This window comes from Pelobates fuscus, chromosome 1 (assembly GCF_036172605.1).
Source record: "Pelobates fuscus isolate aPelFus1 chromosome 1, aPelFus1.pri, whole genome shotgun sequence".
NCBI classification, from domain to species: domain Eukaryota; kingdom Metazoa; phylum Chordata; class Amphibia; order Anura; family Pelobatidae; genus Pelobates; species Pelobates fuscus.
The window spans coordinates 64518252-64539077 of NC_086317.1; the positions used below are offsets into that span (position 1 = coordinate 64518252).

The window sequence follows — 20826 nt, forward strand, 5'->3', positions numbered from 1 at the left end:
ATTTATGACATTGTCCACCATAAAACGGCTACTGAAAGGGATTTAGGCAGTCCAAAATCTCAATGAAACCTGTAGTATCTACCTCCTCAGTTACCTTGAGCAGTTGTTGAGTCTCTGGTCCAGTGAGACCACACGTTTGAATATAGCATTTCTCTCCTTTGGCATGGCACTTTTGCCTCTATAGAATGTGAAATCCTTACAATAATTATTCAGCAATTTTAATGCTCAAAATGGCACTAAAATTATCACTAATTTTAATGAAATAGCATCTAGGTGCATACCATCATCACCACATTAGGCCAAAAAAATAACTATTTTGCCAATATAATATTGAGAATCCATCATCATGATGTCAAAATGGATCAAACTGCAATTTTGACAAGGCTAATTTTACAACATGGCTGTATTTTACAATAAATTCCACTTTGTTTACATAAACAATTTGTAATACACATATTCACTCACTATAATCAATTTAAATTATTAAATAACCCAACCCCCCTCTTTCTTTCAGAGAATTGATTTCTTATGCATCTTCTTGTTTGCAGTAACATCTACTATAGGAATTACAGTAAGGGAATTTAGAAATCAGACAGGATAGATTTCTGATAAAAAATAAATATGGTTTACATATGAGCTATGCATATTATTTACTAAAGTAAGAATTGTCAGGAATTCAAAGTGAATTTCAAATTTAAAGGTACACTCCAGACCCATGAAGCACTTTAACTTGCCGAAATGCTCTATGTGTGAAGAGTGTGTCCTCTTTTTTTTATTTTACGAGAAGAGTAGATTTCAATAGAAATTGGCACTTTTAAAAATTAACCTGGTCAGTCAGACAGCAGGTCCTGCTACTTCCTGGTTCGGGTAGCTCAGTGGGGCTAAACTCAAGAAGCAGCAATTGCTAGAGCACCTGCTTTGCAAAGACTTCTCATTGAGCTGCATTGGGAAGTCTGTGATTGGACAGACACAGAAAGTCGGGGTTAGAAGGGGAGAGCTTGAAAGGCTACAGGCAAGAGATCTGCAGCTTTTACAAGCTGGCGTAGATATACCTGCAATAAAATGCACGAATAAATGGGGTATACATACTAAACAGTGATTGTTTATATATTATTTTGTTAGGGCAGTGGAGTTTCCCTTTAAGGATAAAGCAGCCGAACTGGAAGCTTAGCTGACTTGAGGAATTTTTCCAATTTGTTTATTTTGTGTAATCACTTTGAAATCACTTTACATTTCTGACAATTCTCAGTTTAGTAAATAACCCTGTTAATATATTAGATTATCAAATTGTAGTAAAATAACATTAAAAATGGCAAAATATAGGCTAAAGTAGAAACATTTAAGATAAAGTAAAGCTGTAGAATTGTTTAATTTGTGCTACATTAGCCTCTACATTGTAATTTGTCTGTCAATTCAGCACAACTTCCAATTAAGTAAATAAAGCATTTTCTATACTGTAGCTTTCCTTTAAATTATTGTTCACATGACTGAAGCACTTGTAGAATTTCAGATATTCCAAGCCACAGGACAACCAATAAAACATTCCACCAAACAAGGAAGATATTTTTGGAAGCTCTACCGATATAATAGGAATTGTTCTAATCGGTCTGGTAAATGTAGCCTGGGCACTGTCTTAAGACAAGATGATCCCAACCATTTTCGGATGCAAAGACGACAAAGTTGGGACAGGGCAGCTGGTCCTAGAAATAGATATAATAATTAAAACATATAATATTTATGCAAATATCTCTGACAAAAAAGGCTTTCAAGATTGTAAAAGAAAATTAGTACTTGCAATAAAGATATTGAATTCTATTCCTAAAGCATTTGTATGAAATTCACTAGATGTCGACAATATTTTTTTGGCAAAACGGTATAATCATGCTATAATAGTTATTATGGGCATTTTAGTGGAATGTTGAGCCAAGACAAAAACATGAATTTAAAAATCAAGAAAGATTTTTTCCTTTTTTGAGTCACGTTTAAAAAAAATTTCCGCAATTTTATGGATCAGCAGATACAGGGATAGAGATGCGTACAAGGGTTGAAGTTGATTGACTTGAGTCAATTAAATGGACATGAAAAACATGTTAACTAAACAAATTAAAAATGATTGCTCTTATATGTACAGCTGTTAGAGAATTGTGAGAACGGTAGTTCAAGAAAAGCTGGATTGTCATATTTAGACAAATCTGATATCAAATATTCATACCTTCTCCAATTAAAAGAGTTTGTTCTATCAGACTTCGGGGTTCTGCAAGTTCAACTGGATACTTCCCGTCTGCATTTTTAGACTTAACATTAGCACCATAATCAATTAAAAATGTCACAATTTCTCCACTGGTTTTCCTAGCTGCAGCGTGTAAAGGTGTGTCCCGCTGCTTCCCGCTGTTCACGTTTGCACCTAACACAAAGAGAAAATTTATAAATGTGCTGAAATTTTACTACCAAATGGTTGATTGTCTTTTCATAACTATAGTTGATTGGTATTTTACTAAGGATTCGTAAACAAACACATTTTAAGACTCAACTAATTTTAACAAAACGTAAGTGAATTTTTTTATTTTATGGCACTATTGAAGAGTAGTAAAACTCTCCAAGTACTTTGGCTATTTCGACTAAAAATGTGAAATTCATTTTTAATTCAGTTTGAATTCTTGACAATTAAAACTCTAGTGAATATCACTGATCATCGTCTATAACTGTGAGCCTGAATATTCTAATCTGGTGGCAGTCTTGTTTTATTTTGTGATATATAAAGCCCTATTCAATAATATTCATCCATGTGCACAGCACACAAAATGAGGATAACTTGATTTCAGTATCAGTTGGTTATTATTTTTAACTGATGGAAATAGGGTTACCCTATTACCTAATTCGAGAAGTTTTTTGGCACAGTCTGTTCTCTGGTGGACACACGCCAAGTATAGTGGAGTGCCAAGATTATAAACTTCTTTATTGATATCCATTCCATAAGCAATTAATACTTCTGCACATTCTCTGTGACCTGGGACAGAGGGGAAAAAAAAAAAGTTTCATAATGAGGAACATTCACTATAAAGGTAGACACAAACATAGTCTCTTTCTGCAGGTCACATGTCTACAGATGTCTCTAGGCCCCTTTGACTTCTCAACTATCTCAGAACCCCCTTTCTCCTTATCCATGTCTTCGACTTCCCATTTTTCCCCATACCCCATCCTCTTCTCATCCATGTCACCTCTTCCCTTGTCCCTTCCTCCATTATCCATGTAATGTCTCCACACTTGCCACATGACTCTCTTGCCATCAAAGTCAATACTTGTCATGACACTTCCTCTCCCCTTAAATGGCCCTTTCTCCTCCTCACACATATCCCCCTTTCTGTCTTCTCTCCCCCATGTACCATTCTGTCCCTGTCAGTGGCCCATTCTCTCCCCCATGCCAATTTCCTCCTTTCCTTTATAATATGTTTTTTTTTTTTACAATTTCTTGGGTTCCCTACCTGCTGGCTTACTTGGGGAAGGCACCTCATGCATGATGACCAGTAACACAAGGTAGCTGCAGAGAGCAGGACTTAACCAAACTCTATCACAGCTGTATCATGGCTTGCTCTGTGGTCATCACACGTCACTATACTTCAAGCCACCAGGAGCTCTGTTTTTGAAGTACAGATCCTCTTAGATGTGCTCTAAGTGGATAAGAGATTCCAGAACCCCAACTGTCTTCCATACACCCAGCAAATCAACAAGGCATGGATGTTTTTACCCCATCAAAATTTCCCTTGCTCATTTCCCACCTTTGCATAAAAAAATAAAGAACGCATCGGTGAGCTCAGCAACACCAAAAGACCCGGAAGACCACGGAAAACAACTGTGGTGGATGACTGAAGAATTCTTTCCCTGGTGAAGAAAACACCCTTCACAACAGTTGGCCAGATCAAGAACACTCTCCAGGAGGTAGGTATATGTGTGTCAAAGTCAACAATCAAGAGAAGACTTCACCAGAATGAATACAGAGGGTTCACCACAAGATGTAAACCATTGGTGAGCCTCAAAAACAGGAAGGCCAGATTAGAGTTTGCCAAACAACATCTAAAAATCCTTCACAGTTCTGGAACTACATCCTATGGACAGATGAGACCAAGCTCAACTTGAGGGGGAGAGAAGATGGGGAGAGAAGAGTATGGAGAAGGAAAGGAACTGCTCATGATCCAAATCATACCACCTCATCAGTGAAGCATGGTGGTGGTAGTGTCATGGTGTGGGCATGTATGGCTGCCAATGGAACAGGTTCTCTTGTATTTATTGATGATGTGACTGCTGACAAAAGCAGCAGGATGGATTCTGAAGTATTTCGGGCAATATTATCTGCTCATGTTCAGCCAAATGCTTCAGAACTCATTGGACGGCGCTTCACAGTGCAGATGGACAATGACCCGAAGTATACTGCAAAAGCAACCAAAGAGTTTTTTAAGGGAAAGAAGTGGAATGTTATGCAATGACCAAGTCAATCACCTGACCTGAATCCGATTGAGCATGCATTTCACTTGATGAAGACAACACTGAAGGGAAAATGCCCCAAGAACAATCAGGAACTGAAGACAGTTGCAGTAGAGGCCTGGCTGAGCATCACCAGGGATGAAACCCAGCATCTGGTGATGTCTATGTGTTCCAGACTTCAGGCTGTAATTGACTGCAAAGGATTTGCAACCAAGTGAAAGTTTGAATTATGACTGTTAATCTGTCCCATTACTTTTGGTCCCTTAAAAAGTGGGAGGCACATCTACAAACTGTTGTAATCCCTACACCGTTCACCTGATTTGGATGTAAATACCCTCAAATTAAAGCTGAAAGTCTGCAGATAAATCACATCTTGTTTGTTTCATTTCAAACCCATTGTGTTGGTGTATAGAGCCAAAAAGATTAGAATTGTGTCGATGTCCCAATATTTATGGACCTGACTGTATGTATGTGTCTGTCTGTGTGTATGTATGTGTGTGTCTGTCTGTGTGTATGTATGCCTCTATGTATGTCTGTGTCTGTATGTATGTGTCGGGGGGGGGGACGAATCGGGGAGGAAGTGGGCCACGGATCAGTTTTGCACCGGGGCCCCATGTATTGTGTGTACGCCACTGAATATAGGAAATTATTATTATTATGTTGTTTATATAGCGCCATCAAATTCCGCAGCGCTTTACAATGGGTGGACGAACAGACATGTAGTTGTAACCAGACAAGTTGGACACACAGGAACAGAGGGGTTGAGAGCCCTGCTCAATGAGCTTATATGCTAGAGGGAGTGGGGTAAAATGACACAAAAAGGTAAGGATAGTATTAGACTAGTGACAGTTGCAGAAGAGGAATCTTAAATGAACATATTGTACCTCGAATAACTGCTTCGTGAAGTGGAAAGACCATCTGAGTTTCCAGTTCTGGATCCGCTCTGTATTCTAATAACATGGTGACACAAGCAACACTTCCACAGATGCAGGCATTGTACAGAGGGGTAATTCCATCAACTGTCGCTAAATTAATCTGGAAAGTAAATAACATGGCATTTAAGTCTTTGAATGCAGTCTATTTTGAGTTGTTCATAAGAAGTTACTCTTCAAAGATAGTCTATATATGCTATTACATGAAATTTGTAATTTACTGTATTTGCCCTACATAGTCATCGGCACAACTCATATGACTCCATCTAATTTTAAATTTAAAGTTCTAGCTTTGGCACTATGTAGCTTACATATGTATAAAGAGGAACTTTTAAAAGTTGGGGATGACTTAAATATCAATTTGAACCCTAGACTAAATAATTATTCAAGGATCTCAGCAACCTCCTTTTTACATCCTACACACAATAAAGAAATTATTGCATGAACATGTTGACTGGTGACTGGTGAGAGACCCTTCACAACAGTGGGAAGGACTAAGATATTTTTCTCCATGCCTAACTCAATATTTGCGGATGGGGAACAACTTCCTCTCAAATAACTATTTACCACACCTACAATCTGTCAGGATTTAACACAATTTCCAATTTGTCAGGATATAACGCAAGTGCCTACTTTTACCACGCAACCATCACCATGACCATATCCTCCCCAATCTACAAGCCTGCTTATGACATGGAGATTTAACCAATCCCTCTCAACAAAATTACCTGATATAGAAAGATGGAAGCTCCATTCTCTCACAGAGAGTAGAACACAAAAAGCAAGAGACACAGCCACAAATCCCTTATGGAACAAATCTCTAAATTAGAACAAACTTAGACCCAATATTCCTACACAGGATAGTATCAAAATATAAATTCCATTTACAACAAAGCTTTCAAATGCTACAAAAAAATATTCTTTGTTCAAGGAGGATGTTTAAAATCCAACATTGCCAAAATATTGGACACATCCAGTAAGGTACACCATATGGCCTCTTACATAATATCACATAATGTTGCTGCACCCTTCCCAGCATTTAAATGCTGTTGCAACATCCCTGGCCAAAACCGTGTGCAAACATATTATACACTAGGAACCCCAATGACAGAAGAGGAACTTGAAATCGCCATGAAGACCTCTACAACAATTCTAAATCAAAACAACACAAAAACATTTGTGGTTCCTGCTTTTTATATACAACAAGAGTTGTTCAGAACAATGCTACAATGCGGAGAACAGCATGGCCCATCTATGTGAACGATAGTGATGTACCGAACTGTTACATCCGCTGGCGAATAATTCCTGGCGAACATAGCGTGTTCGCGTTTGCCACGGCGGGCGAACACATGCGCGGTTCGATCCGCCCCCTATTCATCATCATTGAGTAAACTTTGACTCTGTGCCTCACGGTCAGCAGACACATTCCAGCAAATTAGCAGCAGACCCTCCCTTCCAGACCCTCCCACCTCCTGTACAGCATCCATTTTAGATTCATTCTGAAGCTGCATTCTTAGATAGAGGAGGGAAAGTGTAGCTGCTGCTCATTTGATAGGGAAATGGATAGCTAGGCTAGGGTATTCAGTGTCCACTACAGTCCTGAAGGACTCATCTGATCTCTGCTGTAAGGACAGCACCCCAAAAAGCCCTTTTTAGGGATAGAACATCAGTCTGTTTTTTTTTTGTGTGTAATGTCATTGCAGTTGCCTGCCTGCCAGCTTCTGTGTCAGGCTCACAGTGGATACTGTGCCCACTTGCCCAGTGCCACCACTCATATCTAGTGTCACAATAGCTTGCATTTAAAAACAAAAAAAAATGTTTTCACTGTAATAGATTGAATAGCAGTTAGTTGTCTGCAAGAGTCTGGGTGTCAGGCCTTCAGCGTGTACTCTGCCAACTTCTGCCAGTCCACTTTGCCACTCATATCTTGTGTCACAATAGCGTGCCTTTAAAAACAAAAAAGTTTTTCACTGTAAGCTAATAGCAGTCAGTGTCCTTCAAGCGGGTGTCAGGCCTTCAGCGTGTACTCTGCCAACCTCTGCAAGTGCACATTTCCACTCATATCTGGTGTCACAATAGCATGCATTTAAAACCCAAAAACTTTTTTCACTGTTATAGATTGAATAGCAGTTACTTGTCTTCAAGCGGGTGTCAGGCCTACAGCGTGTACTCTGCCAACCTCTGCCAGTGCACATTGCCACTCATATCTGGTCTCACAGTAGCTTGCACGCATAGTACCACTAATCCAAAAAAAATGACAGGCAGAGGCAGGCCACCCCGCAGGGGCTGTCGTGGTCGTGGTGCTGTGATTCACTTTTGCCCTAGAATAATGCCCAATTTTCAGAGGCCACGTACCCTCTGAGGACATAGTTGACTGGCTAATACAGGACACCCAATCTTCTACAGCTTCCGCTCGGAACCTTGACGCACCATCCTCCTCCAGCTTAGCTTCGGGCACCTCTCAAGATACCACTCACCCGCCTGCCGCCACCACCAACACTAGCATCACAGCCGCTTCACTTTATCTGTCAGAGGAGTTATTTACACATCCGTTTGAAGAAATGAGTGATGTGCAACCATTATTGCCAGAGGATGTAGATAACTGGGATATGTCTCAGTCAGGCAGCATTACAGACATGGACGTACGGTGTGATGATGATGATGTTGTACCCGCTGCTGCTTCCTTTGCTGAGTTGGCAGATACAAGTGAAGCGGTTGATGATGACGATGCATCCATGGATGTCACGTGGGTGCCCGCTCGGCAAGAAGAAGAACAGGGCGAAAGTTCAGATGGGGAGACAGAGAGGAGGAGGAGACGAGTTGGAAGCAGGGGAAGGTCGTCGCAAGGAGCTAGTGGCACAGTCAGACAGCATGCATCGGCACCCGGGGTCAGCCCGACAGCACGCCAATCAACGCATGCTGTGTCCACCACCAGAATGCCGTCATTGCAGAGCTCAGCAGTGTGGCATTTTTTTTGTGTGTCTGCCTCTGACAACAGCGATGCCATTTGCAACCTGTGCCAAAAGAAACTGAGTCGTGGGAAGTCCAACACCCACCTAGGTACAACGGCTTTGCGTAGGCACATGATCGCACATCACAAACGCCTATGGGATAAACACATGAGTACAAGCAGCACACAAACTCGAAGCCGCCATCCTCCTCCTGGTCCAGCATCTTCAGCCACGTCAACCACTGGTGTCCTCCTTGCCCCCTCTCAACCATCCGCCACTCCGTCTCTCGCCTTGAGCGGTTCCCGCTCATCTGCCCACAGTCAGGTGTCTGTCAAGGACATGTTTGAGCGTAAGAAGCCAATGTCAGAAAGTCACCCCCTTGCCCAGCGTCTGTCAGCTGGCTTGTCTGAACTATTAGCCCGCCAGCTTTTACCATACAAGCTGGTGGAGTCTGAGGCGTTCAAAAAATTTGTGGCTATTGGGATACCGCAGTGGAAGGTACCCGGCCAAAATTTATTTGCACAAAAGGCAATCCCCAACCTGTACTCGATTGTGCAAAAGGAAGTAATGGCATGTCTGGCACACAGTGTTGGGGCAAGGGTCCATCTGACCACTGATACCTGGTCTGCAAAGCATGGTCAGGGCAGGTATATCACTTACACTGCGCATTGGGTAAACCTGCTGACGGCTGCCAAGCATGGAATGCGTGGCTCTGCAGAGGAGTTGGTGACACCGCCACCTCCTCTACTCCTCCTACTCCATCCTCTTCCATAACCTCCTTGGCTGAGTCCTCTTCTACTGCTGCGTCTTGCTCCACATCAAAGGCACCCCCCCAGCTCCCCAGGTACTATTCCACATCCCGGATACGGCAGTGTCACGCCGTCTTGGGTTTGACTTGCTTGAAAGCAGAGAGTCACACCGGACAAGCACTCCTGTCCGCCCTGAACGCACAGGTGGAAAAGTGTCTGACTCCGCAGCAACTGGATATCGGCAAAGTGATTTGTGACAACGGAACAAATTTGTTGGCGGCATTGAAGTTGGTCAATTTGACACATGTGCCATGCATGGCACATGTGTGTAATCTGATCGTACAATGCTTTGTGCATAAGTACACAGACTTACAGGACGTCCTGAAGCAGGCCAGGAAGGTGTGTGGCCATTTCAGGCGTTCCTACACGGCCATGGTGCTCTTTGCAGATATCCAGCGGCGAAACAACATGCCAGTGAGGCGCTTGATTTGCGACAGCCCAACACGTTGGAATTCAACACTCCTAATGTTCGACCGCCTGCTCCAACAAGAAAAAGCCGTTAATGAATATTTGTATGACCGGGGTGCTAGGACAGCCTCTGGGGAGCTGGGAATTTTTTTGCCATGTTACTGGACGCTCATGCTGGAGCGTGCCCTGCGAAGAGTGCTGGATCAGGCCGTAGATGAGCGTGAAGAGGAAGAGGAAGAGGAAGAGTTGTGGTCACCATCACCACCATAAACAGCCTTATCAGCATCGCTTGCTGGACCTGTGGCAACGCTGGAAGAGGATTGTGAGGAAGAGGAGTCAGAGGAGGAATGTGGCTTTGAGGAGGAGGAGGAGGACCAACCACAACAGGCATCCCAGGGTGCTCGTTGTCACCTATCTGGTACCCGTGGTGTTGTACGTGGCTGGGGGGGAAGAACATACCTTCATTGAGATCACTGAGGAGGAGGAACGGGGAATGAGTAGCTCGGCATCCAGCCTTGTTTCATGCTGTCGTGCCTGTTGAGGGACCCTCGTATAAAAAGGCTGAAGGAGAACAACCTGTACTGGGTGTCCACGCTACTAGACCCCCGGTATAAGCAGAAAGTGGCTCAAATGTTACCAAATTACAACAAGTCGGAAAGGATGCAGCATTGGCATATCTGCCAAGTGACCCTATGTAGGGGGAACAGTCCCTATTCTGGTCTGTGTCAGTGTGTATCAGGATCTCTGAGGACAGGTGTCAATCCATATGTCAAGGTGTCAATATGTCATATGTCAGGTGTCAATCCATATCCATTGTGATTTAGGAATGTTAGGTGATTTATGCCCTTTATGGATTAAAACCAGACTCTGCATCAACTGTGTAATTTTCCATGGGAGTTTTGCCATGGATCCCCCTCCGGCATGCCACAGTCCAGGTGTTAGTCCCCTTAAAACAACTTTTCCATCACTATTGTGGCCAGAAAGAGTCCCTGTGGGTTTTAAAATTCGCCTGCCCTTTGAAGTCTATGGCGGTTCGCGTTCGCCATTCGCGAACCGAAAATGTTGTGTTCGCGACATCACTAGCGCACGACACTCTGTAGAACACTAACAATCCTATGCTGTTTGGAAGTACTCTAAAGCTCTTCTAAGGGGTCATGTTATAACCTATATGGTCAAAGACAAGAAGAAGGATTTGCTTTTCATTTTCAATTCCATGCAGCACTTTTCAAATGCAGCAAATGTAACCAAAGACGTCTACATTGACATGAAGCTCTTTCTGGATACTTTCCTTTTAGACAGACATCAATCTCAGTTAATCTACTCTATTACCTCTGAAGTAAAAAAAAAAAAACTCATGCACTCATAATTTTGGTCTGTAAGGACTCAACAACATGATCATACTGCATACAGAGAGAAACAGCCACTACTTTCATGAGGTTTTTGAAGACATCTATAACCCTATGCCTATTGCAACAAGTAGGCCTTACTGCATTGACAAATGTCCAAGGAAAGATGCTTAATGGCCCTATGAAGAAGGACATTAGGGAGGCAAAAATGGCCACTTCTTTTAAGAAGATATTTGGCTCAGATGGGCTACTTATTACATATGGCAAACTATTGAGAGGTTAGGTGTTCAAGCCACTTACCTGTCTCTTAGAGAATAAATGCATAACATTTCATTGCATATGGAATTAATCGGAGATTAGAAGAATTCTGATTCCAAAACAAAATGAAGAAGATTTACCAGTGGGCTCCGCAAAAAAAATGTCTTATGTAAATTATTGCAAAAAACACCCCATGCAACTGGATTTTTTGGGGGATTTGTAGCCTGCATGCTCATAAGTCTTTTGTTTAGGTGATTATGCTGCATTGCAGTAATTATTAATTGTCATTCCCTTCTTTGACCTGAAATAGTTTGTGTAGGAGTATAAATCTTGGTAAAATGACTCACATGTGCTCCGTTCTCCAGTAAAACCTTTGCGCAGGAAACATGGCCCCCTAAACAGGCTTCGTGGAGAGGTGAAACTCTGTCTATCGTCAATATGTTTACATTAAATCCCTAAAATATAGGAAAAACAGCTTTTTATTTAAATAGTAATAAAACAAAACACACAAAACGTAAAGTGTTCAAGTAATAAGCACAATGATATTAACATATGGTCCATGAACATAATTTCCTCATTTACCGAGCAGTGTGTAGTACCAAATGTCTAGAATACAAATTGTTCTGTATGAGTAAAACTGATATAAAGTAATATAAAATACTGTTCTTTGCAGTTTTAGTTTACCTGTGCAATCAAGGTTTTTAGAGCAAGGAGACGTCCATGATATGCTGCTTCATGAAGTGGTGAGCGATCTGCCCAAGATCCTGTAAAAAAATAAAATAATAACATTTATTAATCAGTATAACACATCATTCTATACATAAATGACAATATAAAACACTCAATTTCAAGCAGTCCTGAAAACAATATATGTTCCTATAAAATTAAATTAAAACGGACCCTGTAGGCTCAGTAACTACGTAATCTCATTGAAGTGGCTATAGTGTTATAGTGTCTGGAGTCCCCCGGCACCTTCCTTCCATTGAGCGTTAATCAGTTTTTTAATGTTCTAATACTATATGAGAGTCCCCATTAACCCATCCCTTCTGTGCTGCTTGATGTAATGAGGAAACATAAACTTGAGCAGCAATGGGTGGCTGCGATTGGTTGAGTCAAGTGATCGCTTTCAGCCAATCACAATGCCTACTGCTTGTATGACTTGGTATGGCTAGAAGGAAGAGTAATCCAGCCTTAATCATACCTCAAATGAAGGTGGGGTTATAGGTGGCCAGGAAACCATATCTAGTGTCAAACTGTTCAAAAATCGTTTGAGTGCTTGGAGTCCTCTGGTACTGTCCCTGCATTCAGTGTTACGATATTTCACTGAGACAAGGTAGTTACAGTGTCCATTTAACTCGAATAATATTTGCAGTCATATTTATTTTAAAATATACATCAGTGAATTTTAGTGTTTTCCCTCAAATAGAAGGAAAGAGGGGGCTAGTGACACTCAAACTTAAGTACTAATAAAAATAAAGATAGAGAGCTTGCAATAAGTGAGTTAAATTAAAAGGAAAGGTGATAATTTTGTCAAGATAATGAATAAAACTAAACATAATAAAATTATGATACCAAACAGATATACATGCTTACAATGATAACAGTCCAGAATGAAAGGCATTGGTAAGGTCAATTGTCTTTAAAAATGGACAGGTAAATGCAGACATTGAACAATGAACTACACAAAGAGAAAACATCCACATGTATTTTCTTTCTTTCAGCTGCTGTTAATTACATACACTATTCAATAGTCTCGACAAAGACCACATTTGTGGAGTCGGTAACTTTTTAATGAAAGAAGAAGTGAATAAAGTCAAAAAAATCAGACAAATGCTGATGTAAGCTGATGTGGGTGGCCAAAGGTCCAGGGGCTTTAGTTAAAGGGTAAATGGTATGGTCCATTCACATATACTCACTCCCATTGACACATTGTGAGGAATAGGCTGAGTATCAGGGCTGGAGCTTAAAGGGACACTATAGTCAACCAGACCACTTCAGCTCAATGAAGTGGTCTGGGTGCCAGGTCAGAGAAACGGCTATGTTTACATTGCAGGGTTAAGCCAGCCTCTAGTGGCCGTCTTCCGGACAGCCACTAGAGGCGCATCTGCAACACTGGAGGCATATTATGCCTCTGTCACGCAGAGCGTACATAGGAAAGCATTGAAAAATGCTTTCCTATTGACAGCTTAAATGCGCACGCGCGGCACTTGCTGCGCATGCGCATTCGGCTCCGCTGACGTCGGCGGGGGAGGAGAGGTCACCAGCGCTGGAAAAAGGTAAGCTGCTGAAGGGGTTTTAACCCCTTCAGCACCACGGGAGGGGGACCCTGAGGGCGGGGGCACCCTCAGGGCACTACAGTGTCAGGAAAACCGCTTAGTTTTCCTGACACTATAGTGATCCTTTAAGAGTTTTAATGTTTCCAGTGGACCAGGCTGCAGACTCAAAAGCTGAATTTTGTTGGTGTTTGAGTGACATGGCATATATTTAAGGTATGGAAGATGTGCTTGGAATCATGGGAGAAGGTGGTGATGATGTTAATGAAGTATGTTTGTTTGCAGAGGGAGAGTACTTGGTGCTATAGGAATGCAGAATGAATTTAAAACACAAAGTGGGTAGCACAAAAACAATGTTTCCACTTATATTATTCTAGTCATGGGTATCTTGAAAGGAAGCAGGTTCATTCTGAGTTTTGGCTTTTGAAAGGAATTGATTGTAATTGGCACTGCATGTACCATCACTTGAATGGTTCCTAAAATATTTTGTTAGCACAGCATTCATCTGGAAACATTTACTGATACTCGGTGTGAGAAATTTGAAGAATACAAAACATATCTTTGTTCCCATAACATGTAGCAATATTGCAAACACTATGAGAAGTAAAAAATCTAAACATTCCTCAACGTTGTATAAATACAACAATAGTTCAGGGTCACTTTTAGCTTTGCCTGTTGGGTTCCATATCATTTTCTAAAGATGTGACAGATCTTGTGAAAATTAAAGACACAATATTCTTGGTAGTGAGAACATATCTTAAAGGTCACCGGCTTATTGTGAATTTGTAACTGAACGTACAAAGGAAAATGTAGACATTGACATCCAAGTAAAATGTGCATTTCAATATTAAAGTGTCCTAAATATTCAAAATTAATGTGTCCCAAATTGCAATAATAAAACATAAAATCTAATTCACTAAAGCGTTGATTACTAGTATTCCACCTACATATTGCAGGACATTTGTTGGAAATGTGTTCACTTATGGATGGTTCAACATATTATATATTTATAACCTAAAATGTACTTTCTAAGCACCAAAACAACTTCAGCTTAATAAAGCAGTATTGGTGTATTGATCATGCCTCATACAGTCTCACTGCTCAGTTCTCAGTCATTTAAGAGTTAATTCCCTTTTTTGTTCTGTTTATACAGCACTAGCCACACCTCCCCTCGCTGAGACATACACAGCCACCATGGAATTTTGTACTTTTTACAGCACAGTGTGTTTATTTTAAAAGTCATTATCTCCTGCTCTGTTAACGGTTGTTTTTGGTGCTTAGAGTGTCTTCTTAAAGGAACACTATAGGGTCATGAACACAAATGCAAATGGAGCAGCCGCATGGTGGAGAAGCTCCCGCCAAACAAACTGCTTCAAAGGGAAAAACTCACTGTTTACAAGCCTGTAATGACACCGGGATACGTTACCCATGTCGGGGGCCACCCGGTGAATCACCTGATACCAAACTTGAGTGCATCCCACAACCATGTAACCGAGGCAGCAGGCGGTAGCCTGCAGTGGATGGAGCTGGGGGGAGATGGCCGCTCTCCTCTCCCCTACGCCGGAGACACCAAACCACCAGCTACCTGTTCCCCCCCTCTCAGGACCGGTAGGGGTAATCCACTTATAACGGGACCGCACAGGCAGCCCTCTGCTACACGGGCCTGCAATATGGCTGACGCCACATGTAACCACAACCACCAAACAGACAGGCACCAAACGTTAACCAAGCTCGATGCCCTACTCAACGCCTTCTGGGCGAAATTGGCCAGCAGAGCGTGACAAGCCAAGGCACCAGCGCACATACTCGCCGGATAACTCGCAAGTTCCCACTGCAGACACAAAGGCCCTCACCTGAGGGGACCCACAAAATGGCGCCGGAGAAGGAGACCCCTGCAGCCCGTGCTCAAACAGGCAAGACCGCACCGCATACAGATCCCAACCAGAGGTGGCCCACAAGCCTCTCAAAGCACCGGGTTGAAGCAGAGACCCATAAAGTGACCACACACTAGCAAGCTACCCTCACAGCTCCGTACTTACCTGACACAGCGGAAAGCCCCAGAGTGCTAAAGAGGGACTCCACCTGCCTGTGCCGGTAAAGCGGACGCTGTAGCCAACAACCCCCCAGCAGGACTGCCAAACACCTCTGACACCTCTCCCTGCATTGGGCATAGGTTAAAAGGGAACTCACAAGTTGGGACTGGAAACCCTCATGTACAAACCTCTTTATACACACACGCAACTCCAAAGCATGTAACATAGCAATGCCTCATCATATCTCTTGCTATTATGCCACTTAACCCCCTGATAACTTCACTTGCTACACTAAGGGCACAGGGCAACAGGCATTGACACCATACCTACGCTCACACAATCAGCCCCAGAAGCTCAGCTAACCTCATAGGCTTAAACCATGATTAGTCTTAGAATGTTTCAGATCTTTCTTAACCTGTCTATCTTACTCTTTACAACTATTAGCCTGGTTGAAATTAAGGTTATAGCCAGTTCTACCTAACCTGACCTATAAAATTTGTGCTGTTAACGCTTGCCATGCTACTGTTTATCTTGTATTATTCCATTGGCTTGTACCAGCTATCGTGGCGGTATAAGCATGTTAATTAAAAAAATAAAATCACCATTTAGGTGGCTTGTCCCCCTTAAAAAGTAATAAAACTCACGTTTATAATAGCGTTGGCCCTGCCCCAAATCTGCCTTCTTGGCTAATATCATCAGAATTGACCCCAATCCAATCCTTTCCCATAGAAAAGGCAGAGATGGAGCCAAATGCCACCCTGGCCAATCAACATCTCCTCATAGAGATGCATTGTATCAATGCATCTCTATGGGGAAAGTTTAGCGTCACCATGCAAACATCAGTCATGTTGTGCAGCACTAACCAGAGGAAGCACCTCTAGTGGCCTTCTGTTTAACTGCCACTGGAGGTGTACCCAGGCATTATTGTAAGCACTGCATTTTCTCTGTTTTAAAGAAAGACATTTCAGAAGAACAGATCCTGAAAGAAAAAAAGAAGAAGAAACAATAGAATAATAGAAAGATACGTTTGAGATGACATAGCCACTTTAATATCAATTTGAATTTCATCGATTTTACTTTCGATTCACTGTCTAGTGTATAAACCCTCTCTAGACAAATTAATTTTCCATTCTATATCATACTGCATGGCAGCACTTTTTTTAATGCTCCATACAGCATTTCATAGATATATGTGCGCAGAACAACATGCTACATTTGTCAGGTAATAGAATTCTGAGCATGCACATTGTTTTGACACTGACGTCAGGAAACATTACATTCAAGTAACATACCTCCCTGAAATGTATGGCAGATATGATTACCATACAGAGCATTTCTTAATGGCCACGGTAAGGATGTAATTCCAGCCAGCTGATTTCGTTTAGAGATCTGTACGTTCACACAGCGAGCTAGAGCTGTATGTTCTGACATTGTGTCGCTTCTAGTGCAGCTGCTTATAGCTTATCACATGACTGACTTGGGTCAGTAGCTGCCACACAGCAGCAATGTATCAGGTCTCAGCACTTCTGTGTATTCAATTCTACACCAAACTCAGTTTTACTTACATGGGGAACTTTTAAAAAATGTTTAAACCAAGATAACTATTTATGAATGAACATCACATTTTTGTGTAATAAAGTGTGCATTTTGACTGATGTAATTGATGCACTCTGTGGACAACTGATAGATCAGAGGATTTTCTGTGGTCAGAAACACTGTTATAAGACATTTTCAGGAGTCTCTCATACTTAAAGGGACACTCCAGGCACCAAAAAACGTAATCAAAATTAAGTTGTTATAGTGCCAGGAGGCCCCTTGAGGCACTCTTATCTCTAGGTTTATGGCTCAATAACATGAGAGTGGAATGCAATACACTATTTTTTTTGAATAACAACATGTTAGAGTAACATGAATTCCTGCTAATTTCTGCAAGATTGAACAGAAATTCCTGCTGAGGGACCTCTAGCCTCTGGCAATGGAGGTGGGCCCTGGTAAAATGTTTAACCCCTTAAGGACACATGACATGTGTGACATGTGATGATTCCCTTTTATTCCAGAAGTTTGGTCCTTAAGGGGTTAAAAGTGATTTAAAGGGACACTATAGCCACCAGAACAACTACAGCTTATTGAATTTGTTCTGGTGAGTAGAATCATTACCTTCAGGCTTTTTGCTGTAAGCACTGTCTTTTCAGTGGCCACTCCTCAGATAGCTTTTAGAGATCCTTCCTGGGTCATGGCTGCCTAAAATGCATCCAAACATTCATTATCTCCTCATTTTGCATGCAGACACTGAACTTTCCTTATAGAGATTCATTGATTCAATTAATCTCTATGAGGAGATGCTGATTGGCCAGGGCTGTGTTTGAATCATGCTGGCTCTGCCACTGATCTGCCTCTTTGTCAGTCTCAGCCAATCCTATGGGGAAGCACTGTGATTGGATCAAGCTCTCTCTTCTGATGATGTCAGCAGACTGTTTGTTTTTCTGAGTCTAACAGCATGCAGCGTTACAGCTTCTGGCTTGAATACAGTTCAATGTTGCTATATTTATGGAGGCATGAGGGGCACAGTGGGGCTAGATGGTGGTGTTAACACTATAGGGTCAGGAATACATGTTTGTGTTCCTGACCCTATAGTAATACTTTAACTACTTTAAAATATAGTGCTCTTTTAAGTGAATACTCAGTTTCAATGAATTTATTCTTCCCTTTTATTTATTTTTTGCATAACTCACTTTTCCTCTCTGTATCCCTTATAATTTTTCTTTTTTGAAAAACAAAATAAAATAACATATGTTCACTTCTGAATTTCCGTCATTTGCATCTCTCCATAGTATATCCATAGTTTATGGATAACGTATATTTTACAAACCGAGTTATACACACTCAAGCATGGGTAAATATTAGAGAGTAAAAGGGACACTCCACAGCTCAAATACAAAAAAAATACTAATTAGAAGATATACCCCCAATTAAAACATGCATTCACGATTAATTTTCAAATGTTTTGTTTTTTTTATCTAAAAACATCTTGCAAGCTGCAGGGCCTCCCCCTTCTAATCGCATGCTTCCCAATGCAGCTTAATGAGAAGGGTTTGCAAGGCAGGTGCTACGGGCAATTGAGGCCTATGGAGTTTAGAGCGCATGCACGCAACATTGTGCATGCACGTGCAGTAGCTGGCGCGTGTGCGCGTGGGGGCCATATTCTCAATGAGAAGCCTCTGATATACATGTATTCATTGAGGGTATATCAACTAAACAGTGGGTTGTTGTTTTTTTGGAAGTTATTAGGTATTTAGATCACATCATCTCATTGAAGTGGTCTGGGTGCAGTATTCCTGTCTCCTTAATCCTGAAATATAAAACATTACAGTTCCTATAGAGAAGGTATAATGCACGCCGTGCATGCGAATTAGTATCCCACATCAGCGTGACGTCATTGGAGGGGGAGACGTAAACAGGTTAATGAAAAACACATTTTTAACCATTTCAACATGGGTTGTGAAGGGGGACGCGGAGGCAGAGCGACACTATAACACTAGGAATACAGCTTCATATGTCTAACGCTATAGTGTTCCTTTAACTTTTAATTGACACATTCTTTATTCCACAGCTGTATTGCTGGAGAAAGGGTAATCATTCTCAAAAAAAGAATGCAGTATTCTGGGATTAAGATGGACTGTACTGTAAAAATATGGGGGAGGGGGGAGTCAAGATAGGTATAATACTGTTTATTAGTATTCTAATTATTATTTAGCAGTTTCTGGGAGTGCTTTCTAAATATTATTAGCTAGTTGGACCCAAAGGGTCCTATTGAGAAGGTAGACACAGTCACATCCGTAATCAGGAAACAATGTAACTGAGAAAGTCTTGATCCTAGAGGCAACTTGTCACCTTTCAAATTGTCACAAAACGAAGGTTTCCGTCTTGACTTGAACTGTACATAAAATTCCCATGCCCCTTCCTAACCACTAAAACTCGTGTTTCTATTTAGTTAATATTTGTGGTCTGAAAAGAAAATATGTTGTGGGTTGACAAATCTGGGAGAAAAATACCATAGTGATTTTATTGCACATCTCAAATGTTTAGAAAATGCCAATTTATTATTCTAGCTTATTAAGGAATTCCGGACCTTTAATGATGTATCCTTCTTGTTCGCCTCAGAAGAAGTGAGAAGAAGGTCAGGGATTTCAAGACAGGTGAACAAATATTCTGCATTTACAATAAAAAGTTCAAGAATACACACAGAAGAGCTTTGCAGACTTTTAAAGAATATTCTGTTTCCAAGCAAAATGTACATTGTTTTCCCACTTTGCCTATCTGCAATATGGTATAACTCACTATTAGCGGAGAAAATAAGAAAGAAAAAACTTTTTTTTTGTATATATTACCTTGGACTATTCCATAGATCTCCTCTGCTATTCTTGCAGCCTCTTTCCGGTTTCCCCTAACGATGTAAAAATGAGTCAGAAGAGCCAGGGACACCTTAATTAAAAGTTTAAAACAAAACAATGCAAATATCGTTACATAAATGTTACTAAAAGCAAGGAGAATGGAACTAGCCTCCATTGTAGTAGTACTCAGGGTGAAAAGCTCTCTCTGTGGCAGTCTATTTTTGGAGCAGTACAGAATCTATTTTAGAACTTTCCACTGCTGTTTCCCTTAAGTCAAAAAGGAATATTGGAATTAACAGTGTTTACGATGTTAGGGGGTATCGGGAATTAGGACATCGTGATACCAAATGTTCATGCTAAAAAAAGTTAGTGAAAAAGTCAATAAATTAGATCTGTCATGTATTTAGAAATTCATTTTAATATTGAAACTTCTTTATGTCATACAAAAATATTTAAATACATTTACAGACCTGATAGACCCAATCAAGAGTCAACATTTTGGAATAAACTTTTGGAATAAACTTGGCATTGATGTAAAGTAGGCTTCCGAAATGTACCATTGTGTCTTGAATAAAAACAAAAGTAATATATTGAGAAAAATATAATAAAACGATCAAGCGAAGGACACAAATGCCCAGTAATGTAGAAAAACAAAAATGGAGAAGAGTTAAATTCAGAACAAGTACTCCTTCATGCATTTTGAGCCATAGTAGTCCCTTGAAGAACTTAGCAAAGTCTCACCAGTTTGGGTCTATAAATGAATCAAGTCTATTAAGAATCAATAAGCATTAACTAACGCTTAAAGAATAATTGAGAGAAACTAATATTATATAATAATGGCAGCCGGCACGGTCGGTGTCTACTCTGCCCAAAAATACAGAGGGGTGTTTCGCGGCAAAGGCGCTCTATATTTTTCATGCTCCTCCTGTACTGCTCCCTTGCACAT

General features: G+C 41.1%; 1 protein-coding gene across 2 annotated transcripts; it reads right to left on the minus strand.

Annotated features, from left to right (window-relative positions):
* Positions 1-835: 835 nt before the first annotated feature.
* Positions 836-20076, minus strand: ASB11 (ankyrin repeat and SOCS box containing 11). Of its 2 annotated transcripts, none has more exons than XM_063449125.1 (7): positions 19878-20076; positions 11868-11947; positions 11531-11638; positions 5364-5514; positions 2873-3007; positions 2213-2404; positions 836-1700 (listed from the first exon to the last, which is right to left on the minus strand). In XM_063449125.1, the coding sequence occupies exons 1-7, from the start codon at positions 20053-20055 to the stop codon at positions 1576-1578; spliced, it is 969 nt and encodes a 322-aa protein (XP_063305195.1). In that variant the 5' UTR covers positions 20056-20076; the 3' UTR covers positions 836-1575. The 2 variants fall into 2 exon arrangements, with proteins under 2 accessions (XP_063305195.1, XP_063305204.1); XM_063449134.1 differs by lacking the exon at positions 19878-20076 and adding an exon at positions 16782-16924.
* Positions 20077-20826: the final 750 nt, after the last annotated feature.